The sequence below is a fragment of the Acomys russatus genome, chromosome 4, assembly GCF_903995435.1.
Source record: "Acomys russatus chromosome 4, mAcoRus1.1, whole genome shotgun sequence".
NCBI classification, from domain to species: Eukaryota; Metazoa; Chordata; class Mammalia; order Rodentia; family Muridae; genus Acomys; species Acomys russatus.
Window position 1 is genome coordinate 53,495,279 of NC_067140.1, and position 27,149 is coordinate 53,522,427.

The 27,149-nt window shown below is 46.2% G+C and overlaps 1 protein-coding gene across 1 annotated transcript in view; it reads right to left on the reverse strand.

The window, feature by feature from the left end:
• The window catches only part of Rasgrp1 (RAS guanyl releasing protein 1), a 58,999-nt gene that overhangs the window by 14,152 nt on the left and 17,698 nt on the right, over positions 1-27,149 (reverse strand). The window contains exons 3-7 of the mRNA XM_051144368.1: positions 12,465-12,570; positions 9,033-9,095; positions 5,727-5,858; positions 3,640-3,793; positions 528-701 (exon numbers count right to left, since the gene is read on the reverse strand). Of these exons, the coding sequence (XP_051000325.1) occupies positions 528-701; positions 3,640-3,793; positions 5,727-5,858; positions 9,033-9,095; positions 12,465-12,570 (629 nt within the window). The remainder of the gene's footprint in view (positions 1-527; positions 702-3,639; positions 3,794-5,726; positions 5,859-9,032; positions 9,096-12,464; positions 12,571-27,149) is intronic.

Here is a 27,149-nt window from a genome sequence, read left to right on the forward strand (position 1 = left end):
GCACTTAGGGAAACAGTGGTGTAGGCCACCTAGAGTTGGAAACTGTAGTAAGCGCAATCTTATTGCCTTTATACCATTGCCAGGCTTATTATTAAGGTAAAGATGTTGTTCCCCTGTGTGATGCTTGTGCCAGTAAAGGATAACAAGTGGGGAAGAGAAGTTCAAATCTCTGTCCCTCAAACATTGACTATGCCATCCAGCAGAGCCTCAATCCAAGGACCAAAGACAGCTCAGGCTGGTCTGGCTCCAATGAAATTGAGAACTGATCATCTCTTTGCCATTCGGCTAGTTCTGAGAAAATGGTGTCTCCTGACAAACATTAGGGAACTGAGTCCTGACCATGAGATGGCCCATGTGGCCTTACACGTCGCTCTTGGGTGGGGGAACAGAAGAGCTGCACATCTAGACCAGGAGACAACAGAAGGTGCACAAAGTCCACTGCAGGTCAGAAGGGACAGAACTCAGGGAGAAAGGGATAACTCATATGCCTCATGGACTACGATAAAGGTCTCAATCCAGCCACTCACCTGAGCCACATGGATGAACTTGATGAAGACCTCTGCCCGCAGCTGCGGGGTGGGACGGCTGAGAACCATCAGTTGGACCCACTGGGAGATGCCGTTGCACAGGGCAATGGACCGCTCCATGGTGGGGTTCTCCTTCACGCAGCTATTTACAAGGTAATTTTGATAATCAGAGAACTGGAGGAGGGAAAAAAGGACAACCATCGGAATGGAGTACCGGCATTCTTGGAGTTCTGAGAGCACATCAGCTCTGCTCGGTGGCGGCTGGGAACTGGTATAGGCAAACATGTCTGTGGCTGCCTCCCTGCTATCTTTGCTACCTGGCCAAAAGGAATGTTGGGAGGGAAATCACATGGGGCCTCTCTACATTTGGTCCATTAGGCCTACAAGGATGAGTACACATCAATTAACCCAAAACAGCACACTTGAGTAGATAGTGTTCTTTCTCTTCTGAATAGAGCACACCATAGTGGGAAAAATGTTTATCACTTCTAGCTCTGAGTCTTCAGCTCAAGAATACGGTTCTCCTAGAACCCTTCTCTCTCCACCTGTGATCTAAAAATCCGTGATCATGACGCCTCCCACTTAGGACATGAACATCAAAATAACACATGGTATGGAAGCATTTCCAATCTTCATGGTGCTACACAAATGTGAGGTAGCACTAACAGGATAATTGTCATGCTAACACTGTCCTGTCTGAACTCCCTAGTACTCATAACCTTGAGTGGAAGCCAAGTGAGAAGGGTGCCAAATGCGGCTGACTAAGCACACAGTGGCCACGTTTTCCTAACTATGGATAAATAGCGCCACTGCATGTGTGAAGCTGAAATACTCTGGACGGGCTGGGCTAAGTGATGATTTGAGCTGCCATGCCCCTGCCACAAGACTCTCTCAGCTCCAACAGTAATGAAGGACCTACTCTCCAGGGATACTACTGTGGGAGGCTTTGCTGCAGTGTAGACTCTGCACTTTGACAGTCAGAGCAGGCAGGTGAAATGGCTTAGAGGGTGTGAGCATCAAACCTGATCTAGACACTAGTGTGTGCCCATCACTCTACCTTTCTACTGCTTGAGAGATGGTGGGAATTCCCAACCAGGTGAGACTGGCCAGATACCTTCTAGACTTGAATTGTGGTGGAAAGTAAACTTTAGTTTTGTTAAAGGTGCATGCGCGCGCGCACACACACACACACACACACACACACACAAACACACACACACATGTGCACGTGCACGCAGGGGAGAGGGAGAGGGAGAAAGCGCATGTCTATCTCCCCTAAATACATGCCTGGCCTTGCCTAAATAAAACATATACCCATTAGCCAATCTCCACTTGTGATGCTGTGACTGCTGGTGGGTGGATACATCTGAGTGGCACAAAAGCATTCTCAGAAGAGCTGTGAGACTGCCACAGAAAGCAGATTTTCCTTGTTCTAAGAGGAAGCTGTCACTCTCATTCCAATGAATACATACATTATATTCCTTCTCATTAGAAATATGTTCAGTCTATTTGTCTTGCTTTTCCTTTTAAAGGGAGAATGAGCCCCCATGTAAGATAATTCTCTCATGAAGAGTTAAACAAAGAAACAGCAGAGATACATTCCCCGGCATCTTCATGTTGGAGGGAAAACTATTATTTGAGAAAACTAAAATAGCCTTCTACAGAGGGGCCATGTCACTCAAGACATAGAAGGTTGGAGCTTTTACTTGTAAACAGAACACTGTTCCACCCAGAGGTTCTGGCTCCGATTCATTCTCCTGCACTGATGGTCACTTCTGCCTACCCACAGCCAAGCACTGTCATCAAGCAATCATCACATGGCCTGGGACTGCTCTGCCAGCTTCTCCAGCACAGCTCTGATTTCCAGTGGGATAATGGCCTCTTTTCAGAGGCTTTCATCTCTGGCTAGCCTTGGGACAGAGGAGGTGGGTTAAATGGAAAATCCCCAGCTGGTGCCTCACAATAGGGGCCCAGCACTCTGTCCAAGGGGTGCCCAGGAGGAAACTAGGGAGTTAGCACAAGGCAGTGATTGGAGTCAGCTCCAAGTGGAAGCTCCTAGGCTCCTGGTTGGGTGATGACAGGGTATCAGTGTTAAGGGAGAAGCTATGACATAGTCACTGTACTCTGGTCTGCTCTTCTCCATCCACACAGAGCTAGGCTCAATAAGTTGGTGCTGAGTGATTGGGACACATGAGCTCCAATTCTATTAAGCTGTGCAGACCTTGCTAGTCAGCCCTCCAGCCCTCCAGCCTACACCAGGGGAGTACAGGTCATTCTAAGGCAGGCAGCACAGTACCGTCTGGTGTCAGAGCAAAACTGAAGATGTTCCTGTGTGTGGGAAAGGAGCCTGAGTGGAATAAGTGTGTCACGTTTCAGGAAAGCACATGGGCCAATCAATGACAGCGTGCTGCATCTAACACGGCGGCAAGTTCTCTTGGGTGGGTGACAAGTGCTTTTGTGTGGACTAGTGTTCTCGGGTGTCCTGTAGTTGTGAGGACTATAGCGAGGGCAGGATGCCCTGCCATCTCTCCGTGTTGCTGATGGTTAAGTTGAATCCTTCTCTCTCTTTATCTTTGCTCTGCTTGGCTACACCAACAGTGTTGAGTTAGCACAGTTTGCCAAAAGTATAAGTAATGTTGGCCTCATTGACACCATCTCAGGGATTCAGGTATGCTTTGGAGTAAATTGGTCACATTCATTCTAGTTTTAGCAACTCCCAAAGCCATTCAAGACCTACCCTAAAAGTCCAACTGTTAGGGAACCTACATCCCCCCCTTTTTTAAAAGATTATAAAACAAGTTTCCAAATGTCAGTGATTATTGGGGTGAAGGGAATGTGTGCCCTCATATAAGTATGCATGAAGGCTATCATGTGTCATAGCATTATAGGCTGAGTGAATGCTGGAATGGGTAGGTGGGCACAGAGGGTGTGGCATGGGGAAGCAGAGCACGGGCAGCTGCAGAAACACTGATGATGCCTGCTAAGGAAGTCTCTCAGCACTATGGCAGGGAGAGAGCCATGCTGGATCAGGACGGACACTGGCCGCTTACTTCCTCTGCTCATGTTCCCAAGTCTCCCAGGGTAGGTTCCCCCACGTCCCTTGGCTACGTACAGATATCCTTCGGAAGGACTTGAACTCCAGGTAGGTGAGGTGCTCAGACAGTTCCTCAGGCTCCAGATGGTCGAACAGCAGGGAGACTTTCCGCTTCTTGCTGGTGTTTGATTTTATCCTTTGAGTCAGTTTCCTGGACCAGTCTCGAGAATTACTTTTGGGGGAAAAGGAGAAAGGGAGGTGACAAGAAGAATAAATCACAGCTGCTTTTCTTGAGTACACATGCTAGTGTTCCCCCACAGGACTCCCAGAGCACAGCTAGCTTCACTTGGCCAGAAGGGTGCACTAAGTGAATTTCCCTCAGTCAGTTTTCTTTTATGATAACAACTCAAAGAAATGAGCCTGCTGGATGCAGTGAGAGGGACAGGAGGGAAGTGGGAAGGAGGCACTTTTAGCCAATGGTCCTGGCTCTTCCTCTGGCCTTAATATGTCCACTCTTTCAAAGCTTCTGTATGTTCCTTTGTTCCTGTGAGGGTTATGGGACTGCTGGTGGGAATCATAAGAGGGGCTAATTTTCATGCCAGAAGAGCTCACAGAAAAAAATAGAAGACACCATGCCCGAAGGAATCACTGACAGGAACATTGGTCACAATAGGCAAAACAAGTCACCTTCCTCCAGTGTCCCCAGCTACAAAATGACCCTGGAATGACCCAGGTGTTCCTCGGTGTCCTCACAGCCAACCCCAGATCACCCTTAGCTTCAGTTTCACACTAAGCAGAGGGAAGCAGCCAGTGTTGAAAGGCAACAGGGTGTGGGCTTGGGCTTCTAAAACTGCCATTTCTGAGAGCCTTGACTCTTGACCCGAGGATCCCCTGGTTTTAAGTTTGGAAAAAGCTATAAATCCTGTACCACCCCACCCCCATGCATTCAAAACTCTCAAATGCGTGGCAAAGAAAAATGTAACTCATGATTCCTTAAATGTATTGAGTCAGAAGACATCCGCAATGCACAGTTCTTAAGGACGCGCAGTGAACAGTACAGTGAAGAGTACAGCAAGAGGAAATGCAGCTGGAAAATACTAGGACAGAAGACTAATGTTTTCAAGTGGCCCTGGGCTCTAGGGTTTTCACCAAAAGGTTATTAGTTTGGGAAAAAAATAACCTCTTTTAATCTATCAAGCTGTATAACGCTGAGCAGAGAAGTCCAGAGGACCAAACAGATGAGCAGATTGAGTTGGGATTGTGAGATGTGACTTTGAAGTCATTTTTGTGTATGGGCATTACAAGAGGGCTTGGAGCTCAGCTACAGCTCTCCCGCTGGCTCTCACCTGAGCTGTGTCAGAACAGATGGCCATGATGGCAAACTGAGGGATAGAGGCCGGTACAGACCCCAGGCCAGTCACAGTCCCCGGGCCAGTCACAATCCCCAGGCCAGTCACAGACCCCAGATCGGCCAATTACAGACCCCAGGCAAAAACCAGGATTTTGGGTGAATTGATCTCTCCAATATGCTGCAGTTCTAGAACTCTGTATTTGGGGAATTTGTATTATTGCAAAACAACTAACCACACATAAATCCCCTGTGTGTAATATGTGCGCCCTCCTTCCCCAAATTAAGAAGGGCCCATTTCCAGAGTGAGCCAACTGTGTGTGTGTGTGTGTGTGTGTGTGTGTGTGTGTGTGTGTGTGTGTGTGTGTGTGCATGCGTGAATAAGGAACTCAAAGAATGATGTGAAATATCCAAGTTTCCTCTCAGCTCTGGGAGCCTAACTGCCTATCACAGATATCTACACATGTTCTAAATCTCTGCTTGGGACATTTTGAAATAGATCCTGGCTCATGTAAGCTCAGGGGTGCCTGTTGCACGGAGTGCTAAAGAGGCCCTGGTTCAGACTCTGGGCTTTTGGCTCCTTATGGGTTGGATACCTTCTAGTAAGTTCTGGCTACCCTCTGCTTTTTGCTCTTGGCTTCCTCCCTTGGGAGACCTCTACCCTTTTCTGGTAAATGTCAAGTTATCTTTGGTGGGCCTCTCAGAACCTGCCTGTCTGAGCTTCCTGGAGGTGGAGGGAGTAGAAGGCCGAGCATCGCAGCTCGGGTTACTAGAGGGAAGGCGGTTTTGAAGGACGCACCAGAACCGTGACACTCACATTTGTGTCGTGTCGATGAGGCCGCAGTGCGACTCGTCACCATTGGCTCTCACCAGGTCCTGAAATTCTTCCATGGTGCTGGTCAAGCTGGCGTCCATTTTGAACATGATCCAGAATTCTGTTATCCAATACCTACAAGGAGGTGGTTAGAAAGAACACTGAGCCCCAGGCCTCGCGGTTAGGCAGATTCCCGAAGGAATGTGAAGCTACAAAACACACTCAGAAGACAGAGTGAAATCTATCCTGCAGTAAACGATCTGGCAGGTGAGGGTTCCAGGAAGGGATGAAAACCAGTTAGCAGGCTTCAGGGTCTCCATACTCAAGATGTTTTGATAGGACAAGGGGTATCATACCAAAGAACCTAGACATGGCCATGTAGGCAAGCAAATATCCAAAAATGGGGTATATATCTATAAAGCACGGGGTTTTTTTTTTTTTTTGTTTTTTGTTTTCATTTTTAAAGGCCTTTATGTTTATTTTGTGCAGTTCAAAAATCCAACTTCAGCTAGTTGTAGTGGTGTATGCCTTTAATCCCAGAAATCACTCAGGAGGCAGAGGCAGGTGGATCTCTGAATTAGACACCAGTCTGTTCTAGATACAAGTTCCAGGAAAGCCAGGGCTACATAGAGATATGTAGTTTAAAAAAAAAAAAAAAAAACCAACCAAACAACAACAACAAAACAATCTTTCAAGGATCAGAAGATTAAAAAAAAGTTTTTATTCTCTTCTGTTTTAGTTCTCACAAACCATCTAATCTTTTCTGATTTCTACCTTCTCCTTGCCCAGACAAACAGGATTTAGTATCTATCAATCTAACCTATCTATCTTATCTTGTCTATCTGCCTATCTGCCCATCTATCTATCTATCTATCTATCTATCTATCTATCTATCTGTTTTTCCAAGACAGGGTTCCTCTATGTAGCCTTGTAGACCAGGCTGGCTTCGAACTCACAGAGATTAACCTGTAAAGCACGTTTTTATTATGTGTTAATATAATTACACACACACACACACACACACACACACACACACACACACACACCTTTTATTGTTTGAGACAAGGTTTCTCTATATAGCTCCTGGCATTTGTTCTATAGACCAAGCTGGCCTCAAACTCAGAAATCTGCCTGTCTTTGCTGGGCTTAAAGGCATGTAAAAGCAGAAGGATGGAGGGATAGGGGATGTAAACAGAAAGGAATGAAAAAGAACAAAGTATGTGGGGGCTGGGGAGTGGGGAGACGGGGGAGCCAGCCTGGTGCAAGAAGTGAGGTTGAGGCATGTCCAAATTCTGAAAATCTCATTGTGAGGCAGGTAGGAGGAGGAGGAGCCGCCCTCTTTGTTCTGGGCCTGCAAATCCTGGCGCAGGTGGCCTTATACATCTCCACCTCTTCCACCCTTGAGATGGTCAGTAGGCTGGTGGCCAGGTTACAGGTTAGACTTCCTCTCTCCTTCCTCTTTCTCTCTTTCTCTCGTCATGCAAGTAAGGCATTCTCAGCGCCCAAGCACTGGGCCAATGATGTATACTTACCCCAAAAGCCTCTAACCACTCCCCAAAGGTTTAAACAGCCTTTGTTCCCCTCCCCCACTTAAATGAGCTGTCTCACTGAAGGATTCTCCTGCTAGTCTGTTTCTTGTGCGCTTACCACTGTCTGGGCTCTTCATTCCCTGGCTGTTCTTGCCTGGCTGCCACTCCCAGGGTCCACCAGATGTGACCAAGGATGGTCACATTGTTACAGGTGGGAAAGTAGAACCAAGAATAGCAAAAGTATACTGACATTTATGTTTAAAAATGCCATGATGAAAACCATCAACTGTATGTTACCTTAAAAAATTAGTTAAAAAAATAATAAAAAACAAAACAAGAAATAAAGTTTCATGAAGAATATGTACAAAATGGTAGTTGGTTATGAGTGTTTATTATATTATTTTCAGAATTTTCAAAATGTTCAATAAACTATATTACCACAATAATTAAGTATAAAAATAAAGAAGAAAACAAAGGCTCTTGATTGTCTTTGTATCCTTCTCTTATGCCATTCGATACAAACTCTCATAAAACTAAAAGGAAAAAGAATGAAAAATGTAAGCAGGCACACCAGAGTGAATCCACTATGTTTGGTTGACTTTCCAGTGTTAAGGCCTTTGCCCCTTTGGTCTGTCCAGAGGCAGCCTACAGTGTGAGAAGAGGCAGCCTACAATGTCAGAGGAGAAAGTCAGCTGTGTCAGAGGCAGCCTACAGTGTGAGAGGAGGCAGCCTACAGTGTGAGAGGAAAGCCTACAGTGTGAGAGGAGAGCCTACAGTGTGAGAGGAGAGCCTACCATATGAGAGGAGGCAGCCTACAGTGTGAGAGGAGAGACTACAGTATGAGAGGAGGCAGCCTACAGTGTGAGAGGAGGCAGCCTACAGTGTGAGAGGAGGCAGCCTACAGTGTGAGAGGAAAGCCTACAGTGTGAGAGGAGAGCCTACAGTGTGAGAGGAGAGCCTACCATATGAGAGGAGGCAGCCTACAGTGTGAGAGGAAAGCCTACAGTGTGAGAGGAGAGCCTACAGTGTGAGAGGAGAGCCTACCATATGAGAGGAGGCAGCCTACAGTGTGAGAGGAGAGACTACAGTATGAGAGGAGGCAGCCTACAGTGTGAGAAGAGGCAGCCTACAGTGTGAGAGGAGGCAGCCTACAGTGTGAGAGGAGGCAGCCTACAGTGTGAGAGGAGGCAGCCTACAGTGTGAGAGGAGGCAGCCTACAGTGTGAGAGGAGGCAGCCTACAGTGTGAGAGGAGGCAGCCTACAGTGTGAGAGGAGAGCCTACAGTATGAGAGGAGGCAGCCTACAGTATGAGAGGAGGCAGCCTACAGTATGAGAGGAGGCAGCCTACAGTATGAGAGGCTGCCAACAGTGTCAGAGGAGAGTCTACAGTGTCAGAGGGGAGCCTATAGTGTTGGAGGAGAACCTTCAGAGACAGCCTACAGTGTCAGAGGCTGCCAACAGTGTTGGAGGAGAGCCTACAGTGCCAGAGACAGCCTACAGTGTCAGAGGCTGCCAACAGTGTTGGAGGAGAGCCTACAGTGCCAGAGACAGCCTATAGTGCCAGAGACAGCCTACAGTGCCAGAGGCAGCCTACAGTGTGAGAGGCAGCCTACAGTGTGAGAGGAAGCAGCCTACAGTGTGAGAGGCAGCGTACAGTGTGAGAGGCTGCCAACACAAGCCTGGGAGGGAGAGGTAGGGAGAAATACAACGAGAGAAAGTCCAGACAATAGCTTTTCCTCGCACTCCACTCCACACAGTCTCCAAATCACAGAGACATTACCTGACAAAATAGCAGATCTTCAGACAGATTCCTGGAGAATTCTTTTCCAAGGCATCCTTATATGTAGGGTAGCAGTTAAGGGAAATAGAAGCTGTATTACAGAAACACCAAACTTCCAACCTTGGGAGCGTTCATCAAATCAACCCCTGAAATATGGGCAATTACCTCTTGACTGTGCCCAAGTGACTAGGAGTCCAGCTGAACAAATATGTTAGAAAAAGATCTCTTTCATCTTTTTGTTTTTGTTTTTGTTGTTGTTGTTTTGTTTGTTTGTTTGTTTGTTTGTTTTAGACAAGGATTCTCTGTGTAGCTCTGGGTGTCCTTGTCTTACACAGAGATCCATCTACCTCTCCCTCCCAGGTGCTGGGATTACCCTTTATCTTTTAAATTTGTTTCCAGTAATGGATATATGCAGTAACTATTTGGGCAGTGATTTAGGTAAATATATATTCAAATGCATTGATTTTAAAACAATAGTGTGAACATTACATATACACACATACAGACAATACTTATATAGGCAATAGGTGACCAACGTGCGTATTGCCATCGCAAGACATACAAAGCCATGAAACAATCAAAAATACAACCAAAGAACACTTTATCAGTCTTTATAATGCTGAATATTTTGAAAGAACAAAAGAACATCCCTGTGTTTGCATGTCTTTTGAGATATAAGGAGAGGGCATTTGTTTATTTAAGAATCAGATGAGAACTCTAGTCCATCTTTCTTCTGTCGACAGACTGAAGAGCAAGCTACCTGGCCATCTGCCCCACAACGCCATGGCCTCTTTCGCTTTTAACACCTGGGACATGATAACTGCAACACAGGGGTCAGTGGATTACAGCTGGGCTGGTGAGAGGAGTCCAGCAACAACCTGCCAAGCTTACATAACTGCAGTGAAATCTGTCTTCTCTCAGTGGGTGTGAATACACTCACCTTTGGAAAACTTTGAGTTAGACACAGAAAAGGCAGAACTCACTAGAGCCACGGTGTTGGGCTTACAAAGAAGGCCTGTGTGCCTCTTGAAATCGGGTACACCTCAGTGACACTGAGCCTCCTGGACCTACAGGTTTGAAACTCCAGGGTGAAATATTTGATTGAGTGCAGTATATGTGTAGTTTAAGTTTAAAACTTACTGATTTTATGTTCAGCTTTAGAACACTTATAAGAATGTTACCCGTTAAGAGTGATAAACTATAGCTCATTAAAAACAAAACAAAACAAACCCTAAAATATTAATCTTAAAGATGAGCAAACTAAACTTGAAAACACAGACTTATGGTACAAATTTTGTACTTTTAATAAACATAGGACTAATTTGAAAAATTTATGTGAATATATTAATTTCTTCTTAAATCTGTCCTTGAAATTAGAGCTCGAACATGCATGCACACAAACATAAATACAGATCACAACAAATCCACACAAAACTTCACACAGCAACGGTATACTCAAAATCAAAGCATGTCCAGGCTACTGGTGGCAAATGGATGAAGTGAAAAGTTCAGAAGCCAGGAACATAGATTGGCCCCATGTTTCTTTGTCAGAATAAGAAAACATGTAAGGTGAACATAAATAGCACAAGGCACATGCTTCAAAAATACTTTTGAGGTTCCATGGTTTTTTTAATCAATTTTTTCAACTTGTTGAAATGTTTACTCTACCTTAGTAAAAGGGAAGGACACATACATGCACTACACACACACACACACACACACACACAGACACACACACACACAGACAGACACACACACACAGACATACACACAGAGACACACACACACACTTTAAATCAAGGGAGCTGGTTTTCTTTGCGGTGCGCCCTCCTCCCTACCCTCCCATGCTCTGCGCACAGGAGCTGTGTGCTGTGCAGCTCTCAGCAGCCCTTCGGAAAGAGGAAGTCTCCCAGCTGCCGAATGAGAAGACAGAAGATGGACCCTGTGTCAACATGTGCTCAGGGAAGAGGTCACATGAGGACCTTGGAAGGACATGGGAGGATACAATCCAGAAGTCCTGGGGGAAATGCCTCAAAGGCATGGGCTGTCATGATGCCCATTGCTTTGGGAAGGCAAGAGGAAAGAAAGAAGCAAAGCCCCCTGCGCCTGGCAGCTGGAAGGCCGCAGCAAGAACAGAGGAAAGTCTGAGTACGTGGGTGGGAACCGCAGTTGTGCTTAGGAGAGAGTGGGAGTATGGGTTGGAGATTGTGAAGGCAGCCTATTTAAGAAGGTTTCACATCAAATTTTCAATCCTAACAGTTGAATAAAGGGGAAACAGGGTTAGGAGTTTATTTTTAGATGAGGGACATTTGAATGTGTCATGGCTGGGGAGCAGGTGCCACTGCAAGGCTGTGAGAGAGAGAGCACAGGGGAGCGGGGGTTGGAGCGTGTGGGATGTGACAGGGCAGCAGTGTAGGGGTTACTGCAGGAATAGCACCCAGTGGTGTCCCAAAGGAGGCCACTCAAGTACATTTAGTCCTGAGGCCAGCGCATTTTGAGGAAGGAGTGCTTCATTGCTGGCACTGTTCACGGTTGCTGGTGCGTGGAGTCATACAAAGCAGACTGAATTGGTTTGGAATTCTCTGCAGAGGTGGCACCCACTCATTATGGGCACCTCTCATTCGGTGGAACAATCCCAGTGTTCTACCCCAAGAAACCGCTCTCAGAGATGGAAGATACAGCTTCATGGTGGTTTAGAGAAGGGAGTCTGGTTGCTGTGTTTCCTTTTTCTTCCCCAGGTTATAGTATCTCTTTTGTTTTCTTTCTTTTTCTGGAAAAGGATTTGCACAGTCACAAGTCCTGACTCAACCCCCGAGACCTGAGCCTCAGGTGCTAACTTGTCTCATGTCCCTTTCAGCAGGACTTTTCTCTTGGGGACCACAGAAGGAGAAAGCTGACAACTCACACACATCCAGTAGGGTCTAACTGGCCCACAGGCAGTGCCACAGCCTGGAGCAGGAAGACTGTGCAGATTAGGCAGCTAAACCTTTCTTCAGAACGCAGAGGGCTAAAGAACTCATGTGAAGTCCGTCAAGAAATTCATCACGTAAGACTCACAACTGCCCTGGTCAGTCTGTGTAGGACGACTACATCTGTGACTGATGTAGAAGAAAAGATTTCGTTTTTTACTCATGAAAGATATTAATGTTGCCTGCATTTGTGTGTTGATCTCTTTGACCATCTACCACACAGAGAAATGTGCACAAATAATATTGTCCCACCCAAAAGAAGCCACACACACAGGTGCACACATAGGTGCATACACACACACACACACACACACACACACATATGTGCACATACACAGCAGTGTGAGCACAGCCATACCCTTAAAAGGACCGGCGAGGCCATTTACTGCTCACTTCTATTCCTAACCATCTCACATAAAGGCACACATGAAGCAGGAGCACACTTCCTGAGGCCCAAGGATATAAATTCATGAGTCTTTGCAGCAGCTCTGCCGAGGAGATAATGATGCGATGCATGGTCAACACGACTTGTAACAGCTGGTTACTTCGACACAGGTTCCCATCCGCATCTGAAAATGCAAAGATCAGCATGTGAGTCCCTCAGAGAGAACCGCTGAGAACCCCGAGCCTCCTTCGAAACTCCAGGGGACAGCCGAGGGCTGTTCAAACACTGCTTTCTCTCAGAGACTGCATGCCCGTCTTCCTGGGGTTTTGCTACCTTCCTGTACCCCTCTCCTATCCTCAAGAGTCCACTAACCAAGCTGCCTCAGAGGTGACAGAGTCGTATCAAAGGGATAAAGTCTCCATCTAGGTTGAAAGCAAAGGCAGCTGTAGGGTTTGTGCAACAATTGGGGGTTGGGAGTGATGTCCCTAGGGTCAGAGTGGGAAGTCACAGGGTTAATAGATAGTTAAAATAAGTCTTTCAAACATTTTACAATGGCACATGGATAGCTGGATGCATTTCTAGGGCTGTCTCCTGGCCTTGGAAGGAGCTCATGTAAGTGAGGGCCCTGAAGGTATGAGCTGTTCAAACCCTAAGGGCTCTGTGGTGAAATAGAAATAAACATTACATGTGAAGAGTGGCAGTAGATTGTGAGGGTCTATGATGCTTTGCAGAAGACACCATTAGCTGCATATTTCAGATCCCAGTGGGTAGCAAGCTGTGCTCTGTACAGTAGCATTGGGTGTAAACATGCCCCTCAGACTGTTTTCCAGCACTGTTTTGGTCTATATAGTATGAAAAGTCAGGGACTGTGCTACTTGTCCTTACCATGTTTACTCACTGACCTTCACCATAAATAACATTATCAGGACCACAGGACCACTTGCCAGCTGGAATCCAGCTGGGCTTAGTCTTTTGAAACAATCATTGAGAGATGAGAGGAGAAAGAAGTCAGATTGTTTCTTTCTCATCCCTCTCTACTTTGACCCATTTCCTACTTCCTGGATGAGTTGTCACAATGTTTGGGTCTTCCCTCATGGCTATGGTGCTCACTACCATCTCAGTCTTGTCTCCTGACTTATTGGACCTAAGGATGGGAATGACTACTGTAGATGGGCAGTTCTGGTGGAGCATCTCTCCGTTCCACTCTCATCTCCATAGTCTGTCTGTCTGTCTGTCTGTCTGTCTGTCTGTCTGTCTGTCTTGTCTGTCTGTCTGTCTGTCTGTCTATCTATCTATCTATCTATCTATCTATCTATCTATCTTTCTATCATCTATAATACCTCCTAAAATGCACTGTAAAAGGGGTGATCATTTTAATTCTGTTTCAAGTTTAATGAGATGTAAATGAAGGACATAATCTCAAAAGTCCTGAATCAAATATGTCATTGAGAAAACTCGAGTGTTTACTGCCTCTCTACAGCCCTCCCTGCCTGCCCCCCTCCACCACGGCAGGTCTTGTGGCAGCTCACATCTCTCCATTCCCATCTCCTCTTTTCAAGAGCTGCTAAAGTTATTTACCCTGGTGAGGCTGTGGCATCACTTTCTCTGTTGGTTTGTGCTCACGGACATTTAATTGTGCTTCCATATCTCCTACTTAAACCAAAAGTAAATCAATCCTGGTTCTCTGTATATCTATTTCCCTCTTTCTCAAGATTCAGGGCGATCCCTTTCTGTTTGTTGAATTTACAACCGGATCTGTGTACTTAGCCTAGGTTGGTCGTGAACTGGAGATTCACTTGCCTCGGCCTCCCAACCACTGGGATGCTAAGCAGGAGCCACCATGATTGGCCTGAACATTTCCTCTTCAAGACGGCTGATCTGCTCCATGCTTCCAATAACTTCCCTGTCCTCACCTTACTTTATGATTCAGTTAATCTTTGGGCCAACCAAAGCCAAGCTGACGATACTCTTCCTGGAAGGCTTTCTCCTCTTGGCTCCATCCTGTACACTCTGTCACGTCTCTCTCGGGCTCCTCTTCTGTCTCCTCTCCCTCCGCTAAGCTGTTAAATGTCAGCTTGTGCTACAGTTTAGTCCTCCCACTTCTTTCTGCTAACATTTTTTTAAAAATTTAAAACTTCTTAAATTTTAAATTAAAAAGTGAACTCTTTGCCTAGATGAATTAATCTAGGCTCTGACTAAAACGCCTCCTCTATGCTGACAGAGAGGCCCATAGCTTTGGCTATGTGCTGGCAGATACCAACGCCTTTGCTGGGGGCCCAGGTTCTACAAGTCTCCCACCTTCCTTGGACCAGTGAGCTAGTGTGAATAGCTTCTACTCACAATGACAGGACACTGAAAGCCACATGGAAAATGGAAATATCCAAAGCCTCTTAAACCTATGTTTAGAAGCAGCCTGTTGTCACCTGTGCCTCGTTCTGTTGGCTAAAGCAGGTCATGCTTTTGAGCCTTGAGTTGAAGGGCAGGAAGTTCAAGTCATATACGATGCATTAAACAAACAGAAGGAAAAAAATGAGGACAACAATTCAACAAAACCAGCGAGTGCTACAGGGAGTGACCTTTCAATGCCACGCTTGACAGTATGATTTTACAACGTGCTTTCCTTCGTAGAAGTAGTAGTGTTTGTATCCCTCAACCCAGTGGCAAAAGGCAGGAGAAACTATGAACTATACTTGTGAGGTGCACACATTTGCATGTTCACACAAATTTATTCAGAGTGGACTGCCCCTGTGACTTGCTATCCCCACATCTCCTTATGGTTGGCCAATGCCTTCCCACAGATGCTCACAAAGGAAGGAAAGGGTACCTCAATGAGATCAAACAAGGTCTTTGGAAGGATTAACAGATCTAAAACAGTTCACCATGGAGGAAACTAGGGAGACATGGAAAGTGTCTTCAGATATTTTATAATCACTTGGTGGGACAGATTTAGATTTGTTCTGTAAGATCACAAAAGGCGGCGCCTGAGATGATGGACAGACATTGTAGGAAATAGAATTTGGCACGCCTAATGCTCAAAGCATTTCCATCACAGAGGACTTAGAGTCTGGAGACGATACCAAATGAGCATGCTGGCACTGTGATGCCCGTTTACTAAAGCCCTCTGCAGCCCGAGGCTGTGCTAAGCATGGAACTGTGATTTCTAATTCTGAGAACAACCCAACAATGTTCTCATAGTTAACAGTTCGCGGGGGAAGGTAATTCAAGGGTAGAAAGGTTGTGTAATATGTTCTAGGTCCAAGAGACGGTGGGGCATAGAGGCAGTAGACCTGGCCCAGTCTGCTTGATTCCAGTGCCCTTGCGTTTTCCCACACATCTGGCTGTGTGCTGTGTGGCCATCTGTCAGGTCAAGGGACTCATGTATTAAATGGGAGGCTGATTCAAGTGAGCTTTAAGAACAACGTGTCCACCCCTTCTGGCTCTAGGGTCTAGAAATGCTGCAAGAAAGCCTGCTTGGAGCCAACACACACATGGAAGAATGGTCTTGGTAGTCTGATGATTTCTAGAAGTCTCTTCCAGGTTACGGTTGCTCCATCCTGATCTTGAATGTTGTCTCTAAGATGCCAGGGAGTCCTGCCCAAGATTCACAAGCATCTTCACACTCCACTCTACCCCCATACTTCTTCTACAGTCTCAGTGACATGCCCCCACAGAGGCTCGTGAATCCCGCATGCTTTCTGCGGGGGTGAGTGCTGGCAAATGTAAGTCCAGGAGGGGATGACTCACTCAGTAAAGGAAGGCAGAGACGAAGCGAGGGAAAGAACAGAGGGAAACACTTTATCTCTCCACCTTCCTGGGGCTTCTCCTTTCCTGGTTTCCTTTTGCAATGAGATTGACTTAGTGAAGTCTCTTGCCCTCACCCTACCACCATCACTTCCCTGCATGACCTTTGATGAGTAGATGATGTCAGCAAGGGGGCGTTTCCTTTCTGCCTTCATCCCACAGACCAAGCACACCTCTTCAAGATGCTGGTCAAGGGGGGAGGGAATCTATCCACCGTCCAGGGTGTTGGCTTTTATTTTGATATTTTGTTATAATTGCTATAAGGTGATTTAAATATTTCAATGAATAATTCTATTTTGCTTTCATCTTTAGGCTATTAAAAATGCAGGGTGTCATATGAAAAATTCTAATAAGCGAAATGTGCAATGCATAATAAAATGTGCATAACTTTTCACAACCATCTGCTGCTGCTTATTCTTAAAAGGGCTGAAACTTCAGTGGAGTGCAAGATGTCACGCTTACTTTCTCTGTTAGTGGAGTGCAAGATGTCACTTTTATTTTCTCTGCAATTTGACCCGAGTAATGATGGACATATACATCTTGGGAAATACCCTAATGAAACACATCTAATCTGTGCATCATTTGCTTGATAGAGTGAACAAAAAGCTATGTGGGTTCTGAAGTCATCTATATGAGCTGACAATCCACTTTCCACCATTAGTCCCAGCACAGCCAAGAGCTTTACTTTACAGAATCACACATTCTCAATGGTTTACTGTCTCCATCTCTATCTAATGTCCCTTTTCCTTCTAAAAGCCCTGCAGGTCAATGTGTGGGCGTCAAGCATCTACTTGTACCAGTAAAGACATGGGACTCCCAACCTATTCTAGGTATCAACTTCTCATTCTATTTAAATTTTAAAGAGTTGATGGGCTGCACATAGGTGCCGCTTGTTGAGAGGGCACCTGTTTAACATGTACAAGGCTCTGGACTCAAAGCCCAGCACTGCGAACCACGCTTTTACATTGCTAACCGATGCTGATTGTGAAACTGTTCTGTGAGAAGCAATGTCCTAGGTATGGGAAGATGGCTGAAGAGCAGAGGAAATGCTATCATTGAAGAGCCCTGGATCTAGCTGAGGAGTGAGCCCCAGCCAGCAGACCTAGTAGTTTTAGGTACCAAATGTTAGGAAGAGAAATCACAGGGACCATGCAGAAAGGCCAAAAGCTTAGGAAAAGGGAGAGGCCCCACAGGAAGGTTTAGGGAAAGAGAGAGACACCTCTGAGAGAAGACCTTATGAGGTCTCTGGCAAGATGACTTGGAACGTCAAGGCCCAGCTGTGTCTAAATCATCTCAGACACTCTTGCTTTTTAGTTTTGCTTTAGATTTAAGTACACTACTAGCTTTTTCAGACAGATGAACTGTTTCCTTGGGGTCCGAATCCTGCAAGAAAAACCAGCAAAAGATGCGCTCCACATTTCCCACCTTGCTGACCAGGGGAAAGGGTTGCTCTCCATTGAGACCTGTCTGAGGAATAGCATTGGACACGCCACCCTTGCAAAGCTGACATGAGGCACAAAGGCACATAACCGACACCAGAGAGAAACTATAACATGCAGCCCTTTTGTCCCCTTTGTTTTGGTTTCCATGGAAATATCTTGACGTGTGAAAGAGTCTGAGGGTACCAAAGGCAGAATGTCAGAAATCGGTGTGTTGAGAATGAAGAAACATGGGGGGAGGGGGCGGCTTGCAGTAACACGTGTGCTCTATCCAGGGATCCGAGCTCGGATCAGAAACCCATGGGCAAGGCTGAGCCTGTCAGAGAGATCAATATCCCAGAAACGAAGGCAGACTGGATCCAGGCAAAACCCAACAGGCACTGTCAGAAGTCTGGACACACAACAACGGGGCAAACACTTCAGAGAAGTAACACCTACTTTACGGCAGGACAATATGATTCCCTAAACCCTGGAAAATACATCGAAACTCCCTGTGTTTTGTGTCGGGTTTGGTGGTTTTTAATGCTGACAGCCACAAGTGAGACAGCAAGCGTGTATGAAAAAGGAATGTGGTTACTTACATACACTTCCAACTTTCATAGCTTTTACTGCCTTAACAGCTTAAAACATACAATCTGTATGTCAGCCCTGCAAGACCTGAGAGGGAGAGAACAGTGTGTGGAGAAACCAAGTGATATGCCGGGTGATGGGGACCTGGAACAAGCTTGCCAGTCAGTATGGCTGCTCTCAACAGCACTGGTGGGGGCGAGGGCGTTCCTGGTCTGTAGCGTTTCTGTATTGCTATGGAAGAACTATTCGCACTATTGTCCATCTCAGGGAAACAACAGAAAGCCACTGCTGGGGAGTGGAGCTTGGGAGAGGTGCTGACAGATCCAAGGATAGGCAACCCATGCAGACCTTAGGAGGCCTGAGAGGTTAAAGGTCTCATGCTTACCAGGGTCCTCTGCTAGGCTTCCTGTCTTGATTGACTCTGGGTCCTAGGATGTCCATGAACTTGGCATTAAGGGTAAGAAATGGAGGCAACGTGCCTTGGCTGTAGTCAGGGGGTTGGTGAATTGAATGCCTAGAAGGAAGTTTTTGGTTCCCAGCCTTGTCTCCGTCCTGGGCACTTCTCCTTGAGGCAGTAAAGTCTTAGGGAAAAGACTAACCATTTAGCCACCTATGCTAAAAGGCTATTCCCACTAGTGCCTCCCTCCTCTCCCCACTAGCTCTGTTAAGAACTGCTGCACCCATACTGACTCACCCCTCCTTCTAGAACTATAGGGCATGCTCTAAAAATGTCCCCAGCAATCCTAACCTTAATCTACCCACTATTATTTCTGACCACAGGAGGTAGATGTTAGTGGTACCATTTGTCTGGGTCATCTACAATGCTGACGGCCTAGGAGCCAATGGCCACTGGATAAAAATGGTCACTTCCCTAAGCTGTCAGTACCCTACATAGCCAGGAGACACGGTCTGTATTTCTACAGCAAACCAGGCACCAACAGACACATCTCTCCGTGAGCATGCTTTGCTTCTGAGGCATGAAGCTCGGCATAAAGAATGGCCTAGATTTTTTAGATGAGCGATTGCAATCTATAAATGTCTAACCAAGTGCGTGAATTGCCTAAAGTCAGAAAGGGTTTTTTTTTAGTAGGATTGCCTCTGCTGAACAAAACAGCTGGTTTTCCTGGGGCGATGTTTGCCTGAATCTGGACTTGCCACATCTGTTGAACCAGGGACCCAAGACGTCATGAGGGGAGCTGTTCCTAGCAATTCTGCAAATTGGACATAGTTCTGAGAGTGAGTGGGTGGAGTGCAAGGAACTAAAGGCTGGGCCAGGGTGGAAGTGGGACAGGAGAGAAGACCTAGTGTGCAGGACTCTAGTTCAACGCTGTGACTTCAGACTCTAAAAGGTACTGTCGGGAGACTGCGCCCCCTTCTACTCCCAGCATCCATTAAATAGTAGAATTGCTTGACTGGTTAGGATGCTGCAGTTTGATTTGATTTAAAAGAAGCTGCCTTTGACACAGCCTCATTGGCAGACAGGCTGTGATCTGACCCGCTGTAGTCCTAGGAATGCACCTAGGCATGAAGCAATAGGCCAGGCCCCAACTTTCCAGAGGAAACCCAGAGAACTGCCAGAAAGTGGCAGGTGGGGAGCTGGGCAAAAGCCACAGGACTTGAAGGACACAAAGCTACAAACAAATTAGGTGGGAAATGTGGGTCAGGACTCTTTCTCACCTTGCTTGTTGCTATTTATCCCTCTCTCTTTTTTCTTGTGTATTGAACTCTAGGTGTTTCCAACACAAAAGAGTATATATATATTGTTTGTATTCTTTGTCTACTTGGGTTTTTTGTTTGTTTTGATCTTTTTTTTTTTTTTTTTTGGATATGTAGAGAAAACATGAAGTTTGGGAGAGTAAGTAGGGAGATGGGGAAGATCTGGGAGGAGTTGAGGGAAGAGAAATAATATGATCAAAGTATATGAAAGAAAAAATAAAGTTGTAAAAAATTGTATAATAGTAGCTTTTCCTAAATAAAATAAAACTCTAGGCCTTGGGGAGGGGACAACAGGCCAAGCAGGTACTAAACAGGGGAAACTTCCCACACGCAGTGAAATAATGGAAGGCCCATCTGTAAAGTACTCGCTTGCCATGACCTCAGCCTTCTTCGGAAAATTTTTCTGCATGTGTAACTCGAACCTCTCAGATTGACAAGCCTAGATGATAGATAACGCAGTGTAGTGCCGGGCAGCCTAACAGCAACCAGGTGTGCTGATTTAAACCAGCGAAGTACCAAATGCTGCCTTTCCACCTCGAGCAGTTCTGTAGAAAAACCCATCCCCACACCATGTAAGGTGATGATTCTGAAAGCTCCTCTTCCTTCTTTGACAACTACTGGGATTCGGTTACATTTCAACTGACTAACTACAGTTGCTTTGCAAACTGTGAAGCACTGGGGCAAATGGTGAGTGGTCCCTACTTCTCTGGTGAGATTCACAACATTATTTTGTTTTCTCTACACGCTTTTATTACGCCTTGACTATTCTAGGCCAAGACTATGATCTTCAAGGAATAGGTAACAATCTCAAGAGTGACTGTCCATTGTGATCCATCACACCATCTGGGCCACTGAGACTGTACTTGGCCCTCAGACATGGTCGCTATAGTTCCTCCCAGGAATCTTCCTAGTACTGGGTTTTACCTGCACCTTCCCCTGAGCCCCTCAGAACTTAAGAGGTGTTGAGATGAAGGCTGCACGAAGATGTGGGGAGCTGATCTGAACCCATCGAGACTCTGTGACTCACGAACGTTCTGAGTAATGAACCGACGTCACGTGACCGCGTTACGGAAACTGCCGACATACGAAACTAAGCAACTCAAAGCACTCTCCAGCCGCACAGGTAGAGACCAGGAGAAGCACTGGGCATTGCTGGAAGATACTCAGCTCTAGCCTTTCTCTTTGCTTTCTGTGCTTTGTTGTCATTGACATTCCTGGGGTTTCTTCCTGTGTTCCCTGTGCTGTGCCAACACAGGCTTTTCGTATTAGCCCTACAGAGTATCAACAGATGACGTCAGTGGCATCTGACAATGGGACTGAAATTTGGGGGGCCATGTCACCTGCTCAGATTTATATAATTGTGAGGAGGAGTAGACACAGGATTCTGTCCCTGGCTATTGGCCCCTGAGGCGGGTGCTGACCATTTCGGAGGCCCAGTTTGCTCATTTTCACAGCTTGACAGTGCCCACTCTACTCTTCTTGGCAGAGATGTAACCAGGAGAGAAGGCAGGCATTTTGGGGATGGGGGGGCACTCAAGGTCCTGGACAGGGTTCTCGCTATATGATGTCTTTGTGACCTGTGGGTCTCAAGCATATAAGTGGCCTAACAGTTGTCACATGAGCACACGAAACTCTCTCTGAGCTGTTGAAGCATGATCAGCCTGCCCCGGCTATGGCGAATAGCCATCTTCTCCTTTTGTGCTGTCTCCTCCAGGTCTCACAAAGACACTGAGTGGTTAGCATTAGGGTCACTATTTATATGTGAGGAATGTAGGTGATGAGATGTGACCTGCCGGAAACAAGACGACTAGTGCACAACAGCTGTGTATTTGGATTCATGGTGAAGGTTGTGAGACAAAAGAGCATCCTTTGGCTGAGCACTTGAGGGTTTCCGAAGTTGGCTCATAAAGGAGCATATAACATGGTAGATGATGGCTACAGTGGCTATATGTGGGCTTGTGCACATCCCAGAGATTCTCAGATGACTGCACACTCACTGCATATTTCCCTGAAGGAACGAGCACCCTCAAGTGTAGTACAAATAATGTGTCAATGGTCTCATAGCCCCAAGGTGGCTGCACAATACTGTCCTAAATAATAATTGTCATTAAATTCTAAGATTTTAGCTTATTCATCGTTATTATAATTCTGCATTGCCTTTTAGATGAGACTTGCTCAGGAGTAAGGAAAGGGTCATGTCTCCTCTGCTGTCAATTTCCAAGGATATCTAGGACCCTGTTGTATATACAACACTGAAACCATTTCTTTCACTGAAACGCAAAAGTACAAGAAGAGACTTTGACTGGAAACGACCAATAAACACCATGAAAGCAATCAATGCTTAGTGAGAAAGAGTTAATGCTTTCAGGAGAAGAAAGTAGCTAATGATTTGTATTTGCATGGTTTAGAGATGGGAGGGCATACAGGGAGGAAATGAGATCGTGAGGGCTCAAACACAATTCTTAAGGAAGAACACATCGAAAGGGAGACAGGAAACTGAGGACAAAGGGACTAAGATGAAACCTTAGTTTCTGTCAGTTGAGATCAGTCCACTCACCGATCTAGGCAGAGCAGCCTTTGTCACATAGGAGAGAGTCAGAACAGCCAAGATGCCCAGAAAACATTAAAGAATCTGGATCGTAAGGTCCATATGCAATAACAAATGGAATCCTTAAGTGAGTTAATTTACAGTAATGCTCAAAAGTCTTCCTAGGTTTTAAATTTTTGATGGGATTTCTCAAAAGTCTGAAAATATTGACATTTTAACCTAAAACCAGTAAGAGGTCTGGCTTGAAGAAGATAATACCAAGAGATGCGGGAGATCTGATCGGTTGATTCCAAGGTTTCTCAAGCCTGTGGCGTCCTGATCAGCTGCTCAAAAGCTCCTTGGTTTGCTATTGGGATGTGGCTTGGAGGGAAATGGAGCAGGAGTCAGGGTGTTGCTGAAGGTCACTGAAGGTCCAGGAGACAGCCCCGCGCTGGGTACTGGAGGACCACCTGCAGCCCTGACATCTGCAAACCCCGTCTTGTTCCACATAAACTTTCACATGCATTACCTCATTTGACCAGCACAGCCTTGTGAGGTGGACAAGAACCATTTTCATCTAGAAGAAACACAGAATCAGGACACTCAGGATGCTCCAAAAGGCATTTGTTTGGGTTGATAAAGACCTGGGTTGTCCCAGTTACTATGTGTTTTGAGTATCACACCTGGTTTAAATAGCAGCCCCCGAGTAGTAATAGGCCACCGCTGAGTAACAGAGATGGCGTTCCATGCTTGGAACTAGTCAAAAGCTCTTTGTTGAAAAAGGGCTGTGATAGGTGGCCGTGGGGCTGTGGGTAAAATAAAGATCCTGCTGTCCGTGAAAGCTGAGCATCGGGAGCTACCAACAATGATACAGTGAAGGAGATACTGAAGGCCTGCAGGGAAGGACAAAGAAAATGCTAAGGGAGCTCAGTGGAAGGGAACGCCAGAATTGACCTTCAGAAGGAGGGTGACACTGGAGCTTGGCCTTGAAGGAGGGGGACAGGTTTTGACAGAGTAAGAGGGAAGTAAATGTGTTGGGGCGGGGGGAATAAATGATTTCTGTTTGGAGTTGACAGAGATAAAGGTATGTTTGGGAAAAGAAGCCCAAGCTGGTGGGAAGGGAGTGATGGAGGGGAAGGAAGACCAGGGTGATGGTGTCAGGACCTCACATACTAGACTGAGAAGCGGCCCTTGCTCTGATCCTTTTCTTGAAAGCTAAAAAATCAGACAGATGGTCCCGCAGTGAAGCAAGCAGCAACCTCTGACCTAGTATTCTGTAAAAACGGACAGTTTGAGGTGGAAGCTGAATGGTGCCAAGTATGGGGCAGGCCTTGGGTTGGGTCCTCAGTACTGTAAAACAAAATAAAACAAACAAACAAACAACCTGACAGTTTGTGTGTTTTACAGCCTGAGCCCTAGGTATCCTAGCAAAGTATCTGTTTGTTTGTTGGTTGGTGTGAGTGTGGTATATGCGTGTGTTGATGCCAGGGCATAAGCTCGGGCATCTGGAGGCCAGAGATTGACATCAGGAGTACTCAGTCACTCTCCCCCTTTTTTCCTGAGACAAGCTCTCTTGCTGATCATGGAACTTAGTGATTAATTCCACCAGGTTAGCTGGGCAGTGACCCCAGGGACCCTCCTGTTTCCACCTCCTGGTTACTGAGATCACAGGCCTCCGGTGCTGCAGCTGCCTTTTTAAACTCAGGTCCTCATGCTTGCGTTGCCGGCCCTTCACCAATGGAAACACCTCTCTAGCCTAAGATGAGTCATTTATAAAGAATCCAGACATCAATTCAGTTTCTGTATGTGAACCTTTCCTGGACTGCATATCACACCCCCCCAGAAGACAGCTGCCATGGGAGGAGGCTGGAGAACATGCCCCCACAAGACAGTTACCATGGGAGAAGGCTGCAGAGCATGCCCCCCAAAGACAGCCACCATGGGAGGAGGGCACAGAGCATGCCCCCCAAAGACAGTTACCATGGGAGAAGGCTGGAGAGCATGGCCCCCAAAGACAGCTACTATGGGAGGAGGCTGGAGAGCATGCCCCTCCCAAGACAGCCACCATGGGAGGAGGGCAGAGAGCATGCCCCCCAAAGACAGCTACTATGGGAGAAGGCTGGAGAGCATGCCCCAGAAGACAGCCACCACAGGAGGAGGCTGGAGAGCATGCCCCAGAAGACAGCCACCATGAGAGGAGGCTGGAGAGCATGCCCCACAAGACAGCCACCATGAGAGGAGGCTGGAGAGCATGCCCCACAAGACAGCCACCACGGGAAGAGGCTGGAAAGCACTCAAGCATCCCTGTGTGCAAGCACTGCCATAAGTAGGAAAACCTGGGGCTCCCACATCCATCAGCCGGAGCTGGATCACTTATTTGCTAGTAGAAAAAAAAATTCATACCCACAAAGGTATAAGAAGGCAGCAAGGGTGGAGCTTAAAGTTGGCAAACCGTGGCGTCACCTGCCTGGCACAGTGGTGAAAATGTTGTTATTTCACTTTCAGTTGTTTGGTAAGCACCACCCAACACCTCTACACCAAATTTACACAAAATGACATAAGTAGCATCACAAGTTCCCAACTTGATAAAAATTTTCCCCTTCTTTCACCTTCTAGCACTAAAATACACGCTCACCTGTGCAAAGGGAAGGAAAGGCATGTCTACATTAAGGTATTAGAGACTTAGTGCTTCAGAAAAACACCTAGTGAATGGAAACAGGTTAAAGCAATAAAAGAAGACATTCATAATAGGTAGCAATTGGGACTTTGGTGGGTGAACTTACTTTTCTAGTGACAAAGTAATGATGATATTCTGTGGGCTACTCCTCAACCACCCTGTCAAGCTACTCTTTGTGATGGCTGGTTTTATGTCAGCTTGGCATAAGCCTAGAGTCACCAGAGAGGAGGGAGTTTCACTTGAGACGGTACTTCTATAGGATCGGGCTGTAGGCATTGTGGGTGGTGCCACCCGCAGGCTGGTGGTCTTGGGTTCCATAAGGAAGCAGTCTGAGCAAGTCATGAGGAGCAAGCCAGGAAGCAGCATCCCTCCATGGCCTCTGCATCAGCTCCTGCCTCCAGGTTTCTGCCCTTGTTGATTTTGATGATAAACGACTGTGAGTGAAATAAACCCTTCCCTCCCCAAGTTGCTTTTGGTCATGGTATCTCATCACAGCTATAGTAATCCTGACCAGGAAAGATATCCAGGGACAAGTCGTAGGTTTTATAATTCTGAAAGTGCTGCAGCAGGCATGTGAAGGTCAAGTTTGATCAGGCCAGTCTGGTCTATTTAGCTCATGCCTTACCTTTGGGTGGGCCTATACACTACTAAAAGGCCCCATGAAGATCCCCACAGCTTCAGAAATCAGTGCAATAGATAGGAGACAAGTGCTTAAGTGGGTGGTTTTTGAGTAGTGTTACAGACAGCAGGCCCAGGCTGGGGCCTGGGCAGTTCTAATTGGAAAAACATAATAGGAAAACCATCAGCAATCAATTTGGTGTGCATCAGAGAGCCACGGTAGAAAGTAACTCACCTGCCTGGGGGCCGGGGTGGGGTGAGTGACGTGTGAGTCAGTGGTGATATATACACTTGCCTAGCATGCAGGTGCAAGGTTCTGGGTTCGATCCCCAGTACCACGACCCAACCCCAAAGGTAATTAAGCGGGGCCACAGGGCGAGTGCTACTGTATGCTAACACAATCAAATGTTCTCGTCACAGGCGTATATTACCAGAAGCCTTCCGTTGTGTACGTAGCTTGTATATTCATTTCTTCAACAATGCCTATTGAGTAGAACTTTTTGATTTCTATGACATCCAGTTTGTTACATATATTATTTATGGTTGCTTCATGTCCTGTCTTAAGATCTCCTTAAATCGTGCGTGAATACTCACCTCTACTTCCTCCTAGGAGCCTTACTGTAATCAAATACGTTGAATCACCTCGTTATTTTTCACATGGGGCTTAATTTACATACATACGAATGGAGAGAGAGAGAGTGTGTGTATGTGTATGTACGTGTCTGTGTGTCTGTGTGTGCATGTGTGTGTGTGTGTGTGTGTGTGTGTGTGTGTGTGATTTGCAGCATTTGTGAGAAGGACACCCATTCTCACTGACTTGCTTTGGTGTTTTTGTGGAAAAGCAGACTGTGTGAGCATTCCTCCTGAAACCTGTTATTCCGTCCCTCTGATCGATTTCTTTTTTTCTTGTGCCTGTTCATCTTAATTAAACCGCAGCCTCACAGTAAGTCCTGAGAGCAGGCAGTACAGCGTTTCTCAACTTTATCCCCAGCTATCTTGCATCCATCCGTGTCCCTGTCAGCCCTGGTTACATCACCTGAAATTTGAGTTGACTTTCGCCCAGGCTTTTCCCTTTGAAATCACAGCCTGCCTTTGCCTTAACTGATGTTTACTTTCTCAGCATTCAGTACAGAATTAAACCCATCTAGTGACACTTTTTGTTTTTCAGTTCAAGACTTCTCCTTTGGCTCCCTTTCCCGCCTCTCTCTGTTGAAGTTCCTCACTTGTCCATCTTTGAATTCTCCAACAGATTCTTCAGAGCGGTTTAAAATTCTCCGCCTGCTAATTCCAGCACCGTGCCATCTCTGAGTTCACCTTTATTGACCCTTCACTCTTATGGCTACCAGTCACATTTTCCTGCTTTATTTATTTATTTTAATTTAAAAAATAAAACAGGCTCCTTCTCTCTCCCTCCC